Raw genomic sequence first — 14,000 nt, forward strand, 5'->3', positions numbered from 1 at the left:
TGGAATAGGCTGCCTAAGGAGGTGGTGAGCTCCCCCTCACTGGCAGTCTTCAAGCAAAGGTTGGAGACACACTTTTCTTGGATGCTTTAGGATGCTCTGGGCTGATCCTGCGTTGAGCAGGGGGTTGGACTAGATGGCCTGTATGGCCCCTTCCAACTCTATCATTCTATGATTCTAGTGTGTTAGACACAGTAACTAGAAAAGATAGTAATGTGTGTGTGGGGGGGGAGTTGAAGGTAGTAGGCAAAGAGGAAGAAAAGGAGATGGATTTACTTGATCTTGATCAATGCGGTCGATGTCAGGACAGTTTTGAGGTCTTTGATTCACAGGCTTGCTGTAAATGTTACAGCTCATAACACACACTCCTGTTGGATCAGGGAAACCTAAGTTCAAATCCCTGCTTGGGCATGAATTTCCTAGGGGATGCTGGACCCGCAGGTGGTGTACTCCCCCTCGTTGGCAGTCTTCAAGCAGCGGCAGGACAGATACTGATCCTGCTTTGAGCAGGGGGTTGGACTAGATGGCCTGCATGGCCCCTTCCAACTCTTCGATTCTATGCCACTCTCTCTCTCAGGCTGGTCTATTTTTCAGAGTTGTTGTGACGGGGATAAAAATGAGGAAGGGAAGACAACATACCTCCTTCTTGAACTATGTAGGAAAAAACCTGGATAAAATATATATAAAAATAAGGGGGGATGCTAAATGGACATTTCTGTCTTAGAGAATTGAATAGGTGCTTCCTACAAGCGCCAAGATGGGTGATTCTTACTTTGCCTCCTCCTCCCTAGGAGTAGCAGAAGGGAAATGGTTTATTCCCCATGGCGCAGTGGCCACTCATGTCACTGAATTTTATTTATTCGTCACAGTTTGCATGGCCTGCGTCTCTCCTCTTCCTTGGTTCAAGCAGGCATGAAACTGCACATATAACAACAGGCACAGCATAAGGTTAATTAAAAACCATGACGGAACAGCTCGTAATTCTGAGCACCCTCCCAAGATGATCTTTGGGGAATAATTTCAGCCTCCTTCAAAAGCCTTTTCGAGCAAGAGTAGCTTGGCAGGACACCTTGAAACTTTCCATAGTAAGCCCTGCTCTCTGGGCCATGGTTCCCTGGGGACAGCAGCCCAGGCCAAAATGCGCGTGATTGGCCTACTGCTGATCGAATGATCCGGTTGGGGCGGCGGGGGGGGGGCAGCCTGGAGACTATGGCAAGGATTTAAGTTGGGACACATGGTTGTACTGGGAGAGACGGACCTTTAAGATGTCGGTCTTGGACGAACATTTAGTTTGCACAATCTGAATACCACTTTTTGGTGCTATTGGACAATTTGTGTTGTGCTGCTTCAGACCAGCATGGCAGCCGACTGAATCTCACTTTTTGGGGAGTGCACCCAAATGTTGTTGTTGTTATTAATATTATATTTTTAAATTTTATGTATTATTTTATTATTTATTTATTATTATTTATATACCGCCTTCCTGAGTGACCATAGATGTGAACATAACCTGACCATAGATGACAAAAATATATCGATAATAAAATTATTCTCATTAAAATATTCAGTTTACCATCCTCTAAATAAAAGCTTTTAAGCCATAGATAAGCAGCTGTCTGGGGAGATTAATTCCAGCTCACCCCAAATGTTCTCCTTCAGGCATTTTTGATGGGGACCTCTGATCAGGGCCCAGTGGATGTTATAAGATCACTGGTGCCAACCAAAGTCTTGGCGGGAAAGCTCTTACAGGTTCTATGTCAGTCCGACAGGGCCCGGATCTCCTCCGGGAGCTCATTCCATCAAGTAGGGGCCAACAGAAATGTCCTGGCCGTGGTTGAGGTCAGATGTACTTCCTTGGGGCTAGGGACCACCAGTCGGTTTTACTTAGCTGAGTGTAGGTCTCTTTGAGGGACATAGGCATAGAGGTGCTCCCTCAGATATGCCTGGCCCAGACCGCCAATGGCCTCAAAACCTTAAACCTGATCTGAAATTCACCTGGGAGCCAGCGCAGTTGCCAGAGCACAGACTGTACAAAGAGAATTTAAAATATCTAAAATCAGAAAATATTTCGAGACGACTGAAGATGGCGCCATAAAAAAGCTGGACTTCTGTTCAGCTCTTAAGCCATGCAGAGGGTCAGGAGCTTCTGCACCTGGCTGACCTGAGCAGATACGCAAATCTGCTCACCGGTCGCCCCAAGAACCGGGAACGGCATCCTGAGGATCCTACAGATCCGTGGGGAGGTAGGGGGACTGAACTCACCGGATTAATAGCGGCCTGTGCTCAAGGTCACGATGGCGTCCTTGTCGCAAACAACTTTACAAGCTTGAAACGACCAGCTGACCCTACATTCTTCCCAGATCATCTTTTACCAGATTGACAGAAGTGCTGACAGAAGCTCGAGTCTGCAACAGTAAGAATTGAAAGCTTTCTGGCTTTTCTCTTTCCTCTCCCACAAGCTCTTCCCTCCCCCCCCCTCAACCAATTCACAAGCGAATTCCTTCTTTAGCTGAGTGAGAGACTCCCAGCTAATTATACCCATTAACCAAACAAAGAGAGAGCTTTGAAGATTTGTTGGGGGAATTTGACTTGATACGGAGATCGACAAACTGATAATTTGGGATCGCTCGTGCTCCCGCGAGACCTCACGAGACTTTCTGTTTATAGTTTGTGACTGCCTAGAACTATGGAAGAATTAACTAAGGCACAGCTTTTCCATTTGTTATGCAAAGGAAACTCAAAGATACTGAAAGCAGTCAATAAGCTGGAAAAGGAAATCCGTGGGACTAAGGGGGAGCTTTTGGATGGAGCCCATGGTCCGGAGAGACCAGCTGATGACGTAGCTCAGCTAACAATAAATCAAACGAAACCTCAATGTCTGGAAGTTAATCAACTGGAGGGAGAGAGTGCCAGAGATGTAAAAATCCAAAGTACCTTTGAAGAACCTGGGAAAACAGATTCAAGGAAGTACCGAAAACCTGGAAGTCTATTCAGAGCAGGAAATGATTTGGATCAGCAAAATAAAAAGAGTCTATTCAAAAGCGACAGCAACCAGGAAGCTATCAGGAGATATTCCTGTGCAACCAGAGGAAGAGATCCAGATTGACAAAGGATTCAGAGCCTACTCAAAGGCAACTACAAGCAAGAATCAAGTAAGAGATTTCTTTGGCCCTGACAGAAGGACAATCAGAAACACTCTACTATGGAAAAAAACACAATTTCATTTTCTGCGACCACCTGAAGGATGAGTTGAACAATGGAGTATTCTCCTGGCTTCCTGTGGGAAAGACAGCAGCAGTAACTTTTAGGACAGGACCAATATATGAAGGGAACTGACTTTATATCATCTAAGACAATAATAGAATATATCCTTATAATAGATTATACCCTCATGTATCAACAACTACTTTGTTAAGAAAGATGGTAATAACTCCTAGATCAGGATTAATATGCGATGGGAATTGAATATGTATGTCAATATATATGCTAAAAGAGGATGACAAACCATATTTCATAGGCATTAACAAGACGGCAGTAGTAACTCTTGGGTCAGGGCCAATTTATGAAGGAGACTGACCTAATATCATTTAAGATAATAACAGAATGTATTCCTATAACAGATCATACTCTCATATGTATTAACAATCACTTGGCTAAGAAAAATGGTAAAAACTTCTAGATTAGGAATAATATGTGATGGGAACTGAATATCTATGTTAAAAGAGATGGCAAACCATATCAGCTGGTCGCTTTTTCTTCTCTATTTCTCTGTAAATGCTTTATATAATAAATAATAAAATTATATATATAAAAAAAGAAAAGAAAAATATTTTGAAAAATGTAGCTTTCTCTTGGGTGGCCCTGTTTGTCTGCGATAGAAGAGCTAGGTTCGTCCCGCAGCACCTTAAGAGACCAACGCAAATGTCCTGGTCGATCCAGATTCAAAAATATGAGTTTTTGTATGCTACGAAAGCTCATACCCTGAATAAAAACTTGCTTGGTCTTAGAGGTGTCCGTGGTCTCCCAAATTATTGTATTTCTAGAATTTAAGTTTTCAAGAGTCAAAACTTGGGCGGGGGGGGGAGCCCTTTAAAATGCTTTTAAAAAAATTTCTTGAAAGCCTCAGTTTAAGAAGTGAAGACTGGCTGAAAATGGGAAACTAAACACGGAAGGGGCTGGATCGCCTTCCGTTCATTATAGGGTGATATTTTAAGACAGAGAAAGAGAACTTGGTGGCTGCAAAATCTGCAGTGTCGAGAATCTCTAGCGAAGGAAGACTCTTTTATCTGATGTCCTTTCTATGGAGATGGCAGAGTTTACACTCTGCAAGAAAAGAAAAGGATTTATCCTCCAGCCCTGCCCTGTAACTCTGAAACTGCCTGGTACAGAGTCCCAGCCGTTGATGGTGTATTCTGATTGTCTGGTGCAGAAAGCTTTCCCCTGTCACCCAAGATCTTTGGACCAGAGATATCAAGCATCTCGAACTTTAGACCTTCTATATGCTCAGCAGGTGGTCTGCTGTGGACTTCGGGCTCCTCCTCTTGGGCAGCCTGCCTGCCTGAATCAGGCAATAATTTTGTCTTTCCCCCTCCCCCTCCTTCTTGCCAGCCTCCCGTATTCGCAATATTTTGGCGGTGTGTCAGCACTCACCCCGGATCAGTATCTGAAGATCAACGGCTTCCCCAATGAGTACTGGGGTTGGGGAGGGGAAGACGACGACATCGCCACCAGGTGGGTCTCTGCGTTTTCCGTCCCACCTCCCCCCCGCCCTTCCTGGCTTCCTCTGCTCCGCTTTATCCATCCTGAATGCTTCTTCCTCTTGCTTCCACTTTCTCTGAGAGACAGCGTAGTATAGTGGCCAGAGGGTCGGATTAGGACCTGGGAAATCCTGGTTCGAATCCCTGTTTGTGCCATGCTTGGTGACCTGGGGCTTGTTGCACACTCTCAGCCTAACCTACCTCGTAGGATTGTTGTGAAGATAAAGAGGAGGAGAGGAGAATGATGAGAGCTAATTTGGCTTCCTATTGGGGTGAAAGGCAGGATGCAAATAAAAATAAAGAAGAGTCTCTGATATTTTTCTCAGCATCTTTTCCCCTTATATTCCCCCAAGAGCACTGAGATCCTGAGAACAACATCTCAGGGTCCCGGGCCTGAAAGAGGTGAAAGTTGGCCTCGACCCGGGCCAGGGCTGTTTCAGCCCTGGCCCCAGTCTGGTGCAAGGATCTCCCAGAAGAGATCAGGGCCCTGCAGGACCTCAACCAGTTCTGCAAAATGAAGCTCCTCCTCCAGGCTTATGGTCGAAGCTAGAAATAACATCTACCATATATGACTGGCTTCACTGCTAGGAGAGGGAGGGAGGGAGAATACGGAAGATTGGCTCTGGCCAGAATCTTCCCCATTGTGTGAAAGCCACTTTGGGATTTTAGTTAAGGGCATAAATTACAATGTTTTAAATTTTAATTTTTGTATTTGCTTTGATGTTTATCTGTCCCCAGCTTTGGAAGTGTGGAATGTAAATATTTTTTTAATATTATCTGATAAAGCAGGATCCAGGGCTGGGGTGCCTCTTTAAATTTCCAGTCCTGAAGCCCTGGGAATCTTACTCGGGGATTCTGCTCCCCGGATCCCCAGGCAGCAGCTCCAATCAGAACCCTGCATCCATAAGGACTACAAACTTGTCTTTTTTTTTAGAAAGTCAAAGCTCTTGTCAAGAAGCTGAGCATTATGCCAGGGAAGGGAGGCTTATCTGGCCCTTGTGCAAATCTCACAATTTCACACATTCAGGTTTACAGTGAAAGTTGGGCAAGAGAATGTGGAAGACTTCATAGCTAACCTTTGTGTGTGTGTGGGGGGGGGGGAGCGCAGTGGGAGGTCTTGAATGGGGACTTCCTCTTTGGGAAACCTGGGTGCATTGCTCGTTCTTCCCTCCACTTCCTGCTCTCCGATTCAGGTGAAGCCTGCCATCTCATCTCCATCATCTATCTCTTTTCTTTCTCTCCATTCCATCTCGCTCACTCTCTTGGACCTTTGCATGCTAATTCCCACTGCACAGGGTTGCGGGTCACCTGCGGCATCCAGGTAGGTGAAACGGGCCCCAGCGTGCTTGGCAGGGCTCAGCTCAGGGCTCCTTTATTAGTGTGTGGGCGAATCGTGGCTCGCCATTGGCTGGAACTTCTGTGCTGGTCACAGAGTGTGTGGGCGAATCGTGTGTGGGCGAATCGTGGCTCGCCATTGGCTGGAGCTTCTGTGCTGGTCACAGAATGTTACGAAGCATTCTAACTGGGGAGAGGGCGGGAGAGAAATGTGGATGATCAGCACAGCGGTGGAGAGGGCAGACCAGAAGGTGTTGGCCCCAGAGAAGGTGAGCCCTGTTGTCTGGAGACTTATTTATTCGGAGAATTTATCGGCTGCCTCTCCAGAGACCAGCCCGAAGCAGTTTGCAATGCAAGTCAAAACAAAAGAAAACAAACCAGGGCATTAAAACAAAACTGCCTAAAACGATATTTAGGGAACAGTTAAAAGCAGATAATGAAAGAGCCGGGGGGAGACGGGGGAGACTGAACCCTTCAGTTAAAAAGAATGTTTCCGCTCGGTGTCTAAAAGTAAGTAAGCTCAGGACCAGGCCTACCTCTGAGGGAAAGCGCATTCCAAGGAAAGGAGCCACCACTGAAAAAGCCCTGTTTCTACCCACCTTCCCTCTACAGAAAGTGGGTGAGGACAGGTGGGATTTGGACCATAGAATCCTAGAGTTGGAAGGGACCTCCTGGGTCATCTAGTCCAACCCACTGCACTATGCCTTTCTGATTGGCCCATTGGAGAGCTGTGCAAATTAATGCCATTTTGGGGGTGTTTACCACTACAGTGTTGTTCTTACTCTTCCACAGAGTATTTCTGAAAAAATCCCTCCTCTTGTTCATGGCGCTTGGGCTCCCTTTGCGTGTGGCTCAGTCTCTCACGGCAGCCATTGTGAGATTGGCTCGGCCTTCCATGGAAGATATTTTGTGGCTGTGCCCACACCTTTGTATCTCGAATCCAAACGAGCCCACTGGGGTTCCTGGACTGACCCAGAAACAGAGAGAGGCTCAGTTGACATTGCAGCTGTGTGCTTGAGTCTCTTCCAGTGTGACTCAGAAGCAATCTCATCATGTTGGGCTCGTCAGGATGACCCTCTGGTGTTTGGGCAAAAACTCCATGGTAGAAGTCAGATTGACCACAGAGTTTTGCCCAAACACTGATGTGACTCAGAAGTGACGTTGTCATTTCTGCAACAACAAATTCTAACCGAAAGTAGTGAGGACCCTAATGGCTGGATGTCTGTACAATAGGAACGATAAAATTATATAAGCTTTTCTGGGGCACAAAATTTATAAAATCATGAAATTCAAAACACACACAAAGCCTATTCTTAGAAAATCATAATATGCACCATACAATAGCAGACTTTAGGGGCAGTCAAACTGCGGCCCTCCAGATGTCCATGGACTACAATTCCCATGAGCCCCTGCCAGCAAATGCTGGCAGGGGCTCATGGGAATTGTAGTCCATGGACATCTGGAGGGCCGCAGTTTTGACTACCCCTGCTTTAGATTGAACGTGTTTTGACCCAAATAGGGTCTTCTTCAGAGGTCTAATTATAGACACATCATAATTCAATGCATAAGTACTGAAGCTGCCAGGATAATCAACACAACTTTGAAACGTATATTTTAGGTTAACAAAATCAATGGAGAGGGAGCCGATAGGAAATGTCCATTCTCTCCAATGTCCAAAATGTCTCCTCCTCTGGAGCTGCTTGGCCCAGGAAGCCATCGCAGATGAGAAGGCAGGTCAGGGTGACACTCTGTTATTTGGGCAAAAAACCTATTGCCCAAATGCCAGACTGTTGCCCTGACGGCGCTGCGTGATGACATCACTCCAAGACACAAAATCATAGAAGAATTGGGAGGGACCTCCAGGGTCATCTAGTCCACCCCCTGCACTATGCAGGAAACTCATAACTACCTGCCCACCCACAGTGACTCCCAATTTCATGCCCAAGTGATCTCTCCACCAAAAATCTCCAGAATCCAGCCTGGCCAGGAGGAAATGCACCTATCAACCCACAGTGGATATCAGCAATTCCCTGGGTACGCAAGCAAGGGCCACAAGAGACAAACACTGGCACATCCCTTCCTGCCCACCCACTCACAAAGTTCATAAAATCAGCATTTCTGTCAGATGGCTCTCCAGCCTCTGCTTAAACGCTTCCAAAGAAGAACCCACCACCTCCCGAGGAAGCCTGTTCCACTGAGGAGGCCATGTTGGAAGTGATGTAGGGATCGCTGCAGGATCCACTGCATCTCCGTCCCAGTCCCAGTGAGTCCTGCCACTTTCCACCCCCTGAGGGACCTAACAACAGAGCCCACAGGCTCAAAAGGTTGGGGACCCCTGGCCTAAACGCTCCAGAGGTGATTGTCAGGGGACAGTGATCCAATCCCAGTGGGTTGCAGGGGGGGGGGGGGAGCTGACTGCTTTAGGATGCTTAGGGCTGATCCTGCGTTGAGCAGGGGGTTGGACTAGATGGCCTCTATGGCCCCTTCCAACTCTATGATTCTATGACCAGCATTGTCTATTCGGTGTGGGGCCTGAGGGATCATGCCAAAACGGCCATTTTGCTTCCCAACAATGGGAGACGTATCCGAGGGGGCCTTTATTTCCCCTGGTCTCCTCTTGCTGGGCTCTGCGACACAGGCCGGCCGAGGTCTGTTCGTTCTTGGGAGCCCCGCAGGGAGAACAGAGGAGCTTCCAAATCACCGATGGGCAAGACCTCTGAGGGAAAGAGGCAAATTGGGTGGGCGAATGAATGGAAATGGTATTTGTCCGCAGCAGGCTGAGCCCAGGGAACTGTTGGAACTTTTCGCAAAATCGGCTGCGATTGTAAGTCACCATGGTGACGGCTCATACCCTGCTGTGAGTGTGTGTGTGTGTGTGGGGGGGGGGGGGGACAATTCACCGTTTTCAACCTTCAGCGAAAAGCTAGAGAGAGAGGGAAGGGCGGTGAGCGCTTTCCGAGTATCTTGGCGCCCCTGTACGGCTTTCCCAGGGGTCACCCGCTCGGGAATGGCCTGCTGGGCAACCGGTTGGGGACCTTGGCAGAGGGCCTGTTTGGGGGCCGTCCTTCTCCCAGGGGAAGGCGGCTCTTTGTGGCAGGACCCTTGGGAGGCGCCCAGGGTCGCCCCCCACCCCACCCCCCGCGATCCTGAGACCCTCTTTTCTTTTCCCCTCTGCATCTCCAGGGTGCGTCTGGCCGGCATGAAGATCTTGCGGCCGCCGGTTTCCGTGGGACACTACAAGATGGTGAAGCATAAGGGAGACAAGGGGAACGAGGAGAACCCCCACAGGTGCGCACAGATCTTGCCTCGTCAGGGTTGGCAGCCTCTAGGCCAGGGGTAGTCAAACTGCGGCCCTCCAGATGTCCATGGACTACAATTCCCATGAGCCCTGCAGGGGCTCATGGGAATTGTAGTCCATGGACATCTGGAGGGCCGCAGTTTGACTACCCCTGCTCTAGGCAGCAGTGGGTGGAGATCTCCCAGGATTACAACTGGTCTCCAGCAGGTCCGTCAGGGCTCCCTTGCCCAATGGTTTGGGGGGGGGGTGTGGGGGAGTAGCACTTGCCAGCTCTGGTTTGGGAAATGGAGATTTGAGGTTGGAGGACCTTTTTGTGGCAGGGTGCCATAGAATTCCCCCCTCCTTCCCAAGCTGCTGTTTTCTCCAGGGGAACTGAGTCGTGTAGGCTGGAGTTGAGCTGTAATTTCAAGGGATCCCCAGGTCCCACCTGGAGGTTGGCATCCTGAGTCCCCAGACTATAGTGATCAGTTCTGGAGCAAAGGGCAGCTTTGGAAAAAGGAGTCTGTGGCATTATACTCTGCTGAGGCCCCTCCCCTAACCCCGCCCTCCGCGTGTTCCACACACCCCCACACTGCCCCATTATATCCGGGGATTTCTCAGCCCAGAGCTGCCAAGTTACCCTGTGCATTGTGCACATAGTTAAAAGCAGAAGCCAGAAACGCCCCCTTCAAATCCCGGCTGCAGTTGCCGGGCAGGATCTGGCAACCAGCAAAGGGTTTGGGCAGATTTTTTTGGAAGGTCTACCTTGTGTACCTAACTGGAAGTTCTGGTCAAGGTACGTCGCTCTAGGAATTGCTGGAACTCCGAGATCCTCAGGGCTTCCTTTGTCACTAAAGAACTTTCAGCAAATACAAACAGCTCCGATTCTTCTTGGGTTTTTCTAGAAGAGTTGGTTGGTGTTTTTTATGCCCCGCTTTTCTCTGCCCAAAAGTGTCTCACAGCAGCTTACAACAGGCTTCCCTTCTTCTCCCCACAACAGACAGATAGCTGGGACTGAGAGAGCTCAGGCATAACTGCTATGTGAGAACAGCTCTCACCGGACTTTGCCCGGGCCAAGGTCACCCCAGATGGCTGCATGTGGCGGAGCGGCGAATCATCTCCAGATTAGAGGCCACTGCTCTTAACCTCTACTCCATACTGGCTCTCTACTGGCTCTCTACTGCTGTTGTTCAGAGTGGAGGTCCTTTAGCACTCTGCTTGTATCAATTATTTTTCTTCCTGCCCGCTTTGCAGGTTCGATCTGCTGATCAGGACCCACCGGGCCTGGACTCAGGATGGCATGAATTCCCTCTCCTATACGCTCCTGTCCAAGGAACTCCTGCCCCTTTATACTAACATTACGGCTGACATCGGTAGCAACCCCAGAGCCAACAAGGGCTCCTTGCCCAGCCTGGGCGGGCGGAACTACCCGACCGGCAGCAACCACAACTTCCGGCAGGAGATGTTACGGAAGACCCCCTTTGCCAAACTCTCCCAGGCCATGGGCTGGGGGGAGGCCTCTTTCGGCCCCACCCAGGCCGCGCCAGGCGCAGAGAAGAAGGAACAGCCAGGTTCCGAAGGGGAGGAACCCAAAACGCTTCTGCCAGTTGAGAAGGATGGCAACGAGTCCCAGAATACGACCAGCAGCAACTTCAGGCACCCGATCCTACGAACGTCCGTGCCCAGCATGGAGGCTCCGATGGGAGGAGCGAAGGACGCCAGGAGAGAGGATCGGCTTTCGGGAGCCGAAACGGACTCCACAATGCAGAACTTGGACTCCGGAATGCAGAAGTCATTGAACAATCGTACCGGCCTGCAAAATGCGGACTAAGAAGGGGCAGGCGTGTGCCAGCCGGCACCTAGAACCCCCGTCCAGGTCTCGGTTCCAGCAGTAGCCGGCCACTTCCTCGGTGTCTAGAACCAGTAATCGGAATTGCACTTGTGTTGTGTCCCGGGGGACTTGGGGATATTCGCCCCGTGTCCGCCATTTTGGCAGGCTGGGTGCAGAGGGGGCGGGCAAACCCCAGTTTGACGGGATGGGGAGGAAGGGGACCCTCCAAGGTCCACCGTGAAGGCTCTCGCCACCAGGCCCTAGAGCCACGCAGCTCCCTGGTGTGTCCCCTCCTACCAAAGGAAGAGGTGGGCCTAGCCCCACACACCAGTGCTTCTGCTTTCCCTGTGCTCTAGTGGGGCGTCGCCACTGTACCCCCTCCTTTCTTAGGGGAGGTCATATCCCTTGGCTGGGCGTTTGTGGGACTGTCTACACTGTTAAAGATAATCAAGTTGACTTGAAAAGTGGGGCCGGAGGGGGGAGAGGAGAGAAAGGAGCGGGCTGGCCGAGCTGGGTAGAAGACAACTTATTCTATGAATGGGGTTGCCTACCCTGACCACCCCCCCCCCAAAACCACGGGTGGCATGCCAGTGAAAGGGGTGGCGTTCTGCTTCCAACCTGTGCCGTTTCCAGAGAAGGTAGCAAGCTGCTGGGGAAGTCTGGGCTGGCCAGCTTCCTGTTCCAAAACCAAGGAAAGATGCTCTGGACCTTATTTCGCATCTGGTGGTGCTGGGATGAGGTTGGAGCAGGGAAGTAGAAATCAGACGTTCGCTTCCTTCCCCCCGGTCTCCCATCTGGCGGGCGCTGGTATTTATAGTTGCTGTCTCGGGGTATGGTTCAGAACAGAGGCCAATCGGCTTTCTGCTTGTGTCCCGTAGGCCCCTTTCTGTATGGCACGGTTCACAAGGGGGGGGGGGGGGAGCTTGGCCCCAAGAGGTTCCCTGCAGTGAAATCTGAACTGCTTCGGTCTTTCTCCCTAGGCAAGCTTGCCCTCCGAGCAAGAGAACATGGCTAATGCCCCCTGCACCGTGACCCCGTTAGAAGCAATGCTGGTCAAAGCAGAAGAAGGACTCGTCCATGGGAATCTGGTCTCAGTGCTGGGGGCCGGGACCCGTCCAGAGGAGATGTGACGTGACCGCAAAGACCTGTGTGTCTTTTGCCTCATGCTGAAACTCGGCCTCGAATCCTAGACCCGACTGCTGTCGTTACGGACCCTGCAGTCTCTCCCTGTGTGAAAAATCCTAGCCGAGGGAGTGAAGTCCGGCTGAACAGGGACGTCTTGAGGGTTGTTTATTTTTTGACTTTTCAAAAGGCTCCGGGACCACGACTCTCTTCGCCAAATCTAGGCACTTTATGCTGTAGAGCAGGGGTGGCCAATCGGCGGCTTTCCGGGTGTCCGTGGACTACGATTCCCATGAGCCCCTGCTGAGCATGCTGGCAGGGGCTCACGGAAATTGTAGTCCACGGACACCCGGAAAGCCGCCGTTTGGCCACCCCTGCAGTAGAGTCTGGCTTCTCTATATATGCCTAGGCCTGTAGGGAGTGCCTCTGTCCTGGAAACCACCTATTCAGTCCTTTTTCTCCCTGAGCGGTTTGTAGAACAGATCTGTATCCTCCACCCCCCCTCCCTCTCCCCATCCCCTTGGGGCTGGTCCCAGCCTGCCATCCATCTGTCTCCCTCCACCCCTCTTCAGCCGACCTCCCTTTATTTCCCCTTGCTTGGGGTGCGCATCTCTCAGTCCCTCACTGTTGCTGATGACGTGTAACTTATTCTATTTATGATGGAGTCTCTCCTTGCCCGCAGCCGAACCGGCCCCGAATTATTCCGACCCTTTCCCTGCTCTGTTTTTGATAATTGTCTTTTTCTTTAAAAAAAAAAAGAAAGAAAAGCAAAATAAAAACTCCCCATCGAACTGCCGGCGTGTCGCTTCCGGATGCTTTCCTGCGGTTAAACGGGTCTGTCAAACTTTCTTTGTAGTCCGCCTTTCCCAGTGGGGCTGGAGGTGGATCACACGGATTTAATGGATGCTGTCAACAAACGGGACAGTCAGTAAACTGTGCAAAGGGATTAGGGTTGCGGGAGCCGGCAAGAGCCTCAAAGGCAGGGGTAGTCAAACTGCGGCCCTCCAGATGTCCATGGACTACAATTCCCAGGAGCCCCCTGCCAGCGAATGCTGGGCAGGGGTGGCCCAGCTGTGGATTTCTAGATGCCCGTGGACTACAATTCCCATGAGCCTCTGCTGGGGCACCACAGGAGCTCTGTAGTGCTCTGTATATGGAGAGGCAGGGAAGATTTGGGGCCTTCTCAGCTCCTGCTTTTCTTTTCAGTCTGCATGAGGCAGAGCCACCAGTAAAGCAGTAAAGTAGCAGTAAAGGCACTGGGTGAGAACAAAAGGAGGGCTAAGGGTGCAGGGAGTGATGTCACTTCCGGGGGCATGACAGAGGGCAGGGCCAGCTGACATCACTTCCGGGGCTCCTCAAAAGTCTGAACAATTATTTCAGGGACTCTTTCCCGGTCTAAAGGTTGGAAAAATCTGCCTTAAACCGAGCCGGGTTTTGGGGGGTGGCCAGTGACATTCCTGCAGGATTCTTTTGTCAGCTGAGAAACAGGTAAAGCCGCACTTTTGGTTTGGACATCCCCTGTTGAATTTCTGCCTGTGTTTAAAGCTACTGCCCCTGATGTCTAGTGAAAGCTGAGTATCTGTTGAAGCACTTCTCCAGTGAGGAAAGGATAAAACATTTTGGGGTTTTCGCTTTAGGGAGGAAAAAGTTGGCTGAAAAATACAATCTAGAAAATTAACCT

The 14,000-nt window shown here is 50.1% G+C and overlaps 1 protein-coding gene across 3 annotated transcripts in view; it reads left to right on the forward strand.

The window, feature by feature from the left end:
• Positions 1-13,110, forward strand: part of B4GALT3 (beta-1,4-galactosyltransferase 3) — a 30,131-nt gene extending 17,021 nt beyond the window's left edge. For 2 of the 3 annotated variants that reach the window (XM_077323072.1, XM_077323078.1), the window contains exons 5-7: positions 4,606-4,728; positions 9,273-9,377; positions 10,621-11,761. In XM_077323072.1, coding sequence (XP_077179187.1) covers positions 4,606-4,728; positions 9,273-9,377; positions 10,621-11,197 — 805 coding nt within the window. In that variant the 3' untranslated portion in view covers positions 11,198-11,761. Of the gene's footprint in view, positions 1-4,605; positions 4,729-9,272; positions 9,378-10,620; positions 11,762-12,177 lie in introns of those variants that run through there. The other variant, XM_077323089.1, reaches the window with a different exon arrangement.
• Positions 13,111-14,000: the final 890 nt, after the last annotated feature.

The sequence above is a fragment of the Paroedura picta genome, chromosome 1 (genome assembly GCF_049243985.1).
Source record: "Paroedura picta isolate Pp20150507F chromosome 1, Ppicta_v3.0, whole genome shotgun sequence".
NCBI classification, from domain to species: Eukaryota; Metazoa; Chordata; class Lepidosauria; order Squamata; family Gekkonidae; genus Paroedura; species Paroedura picta.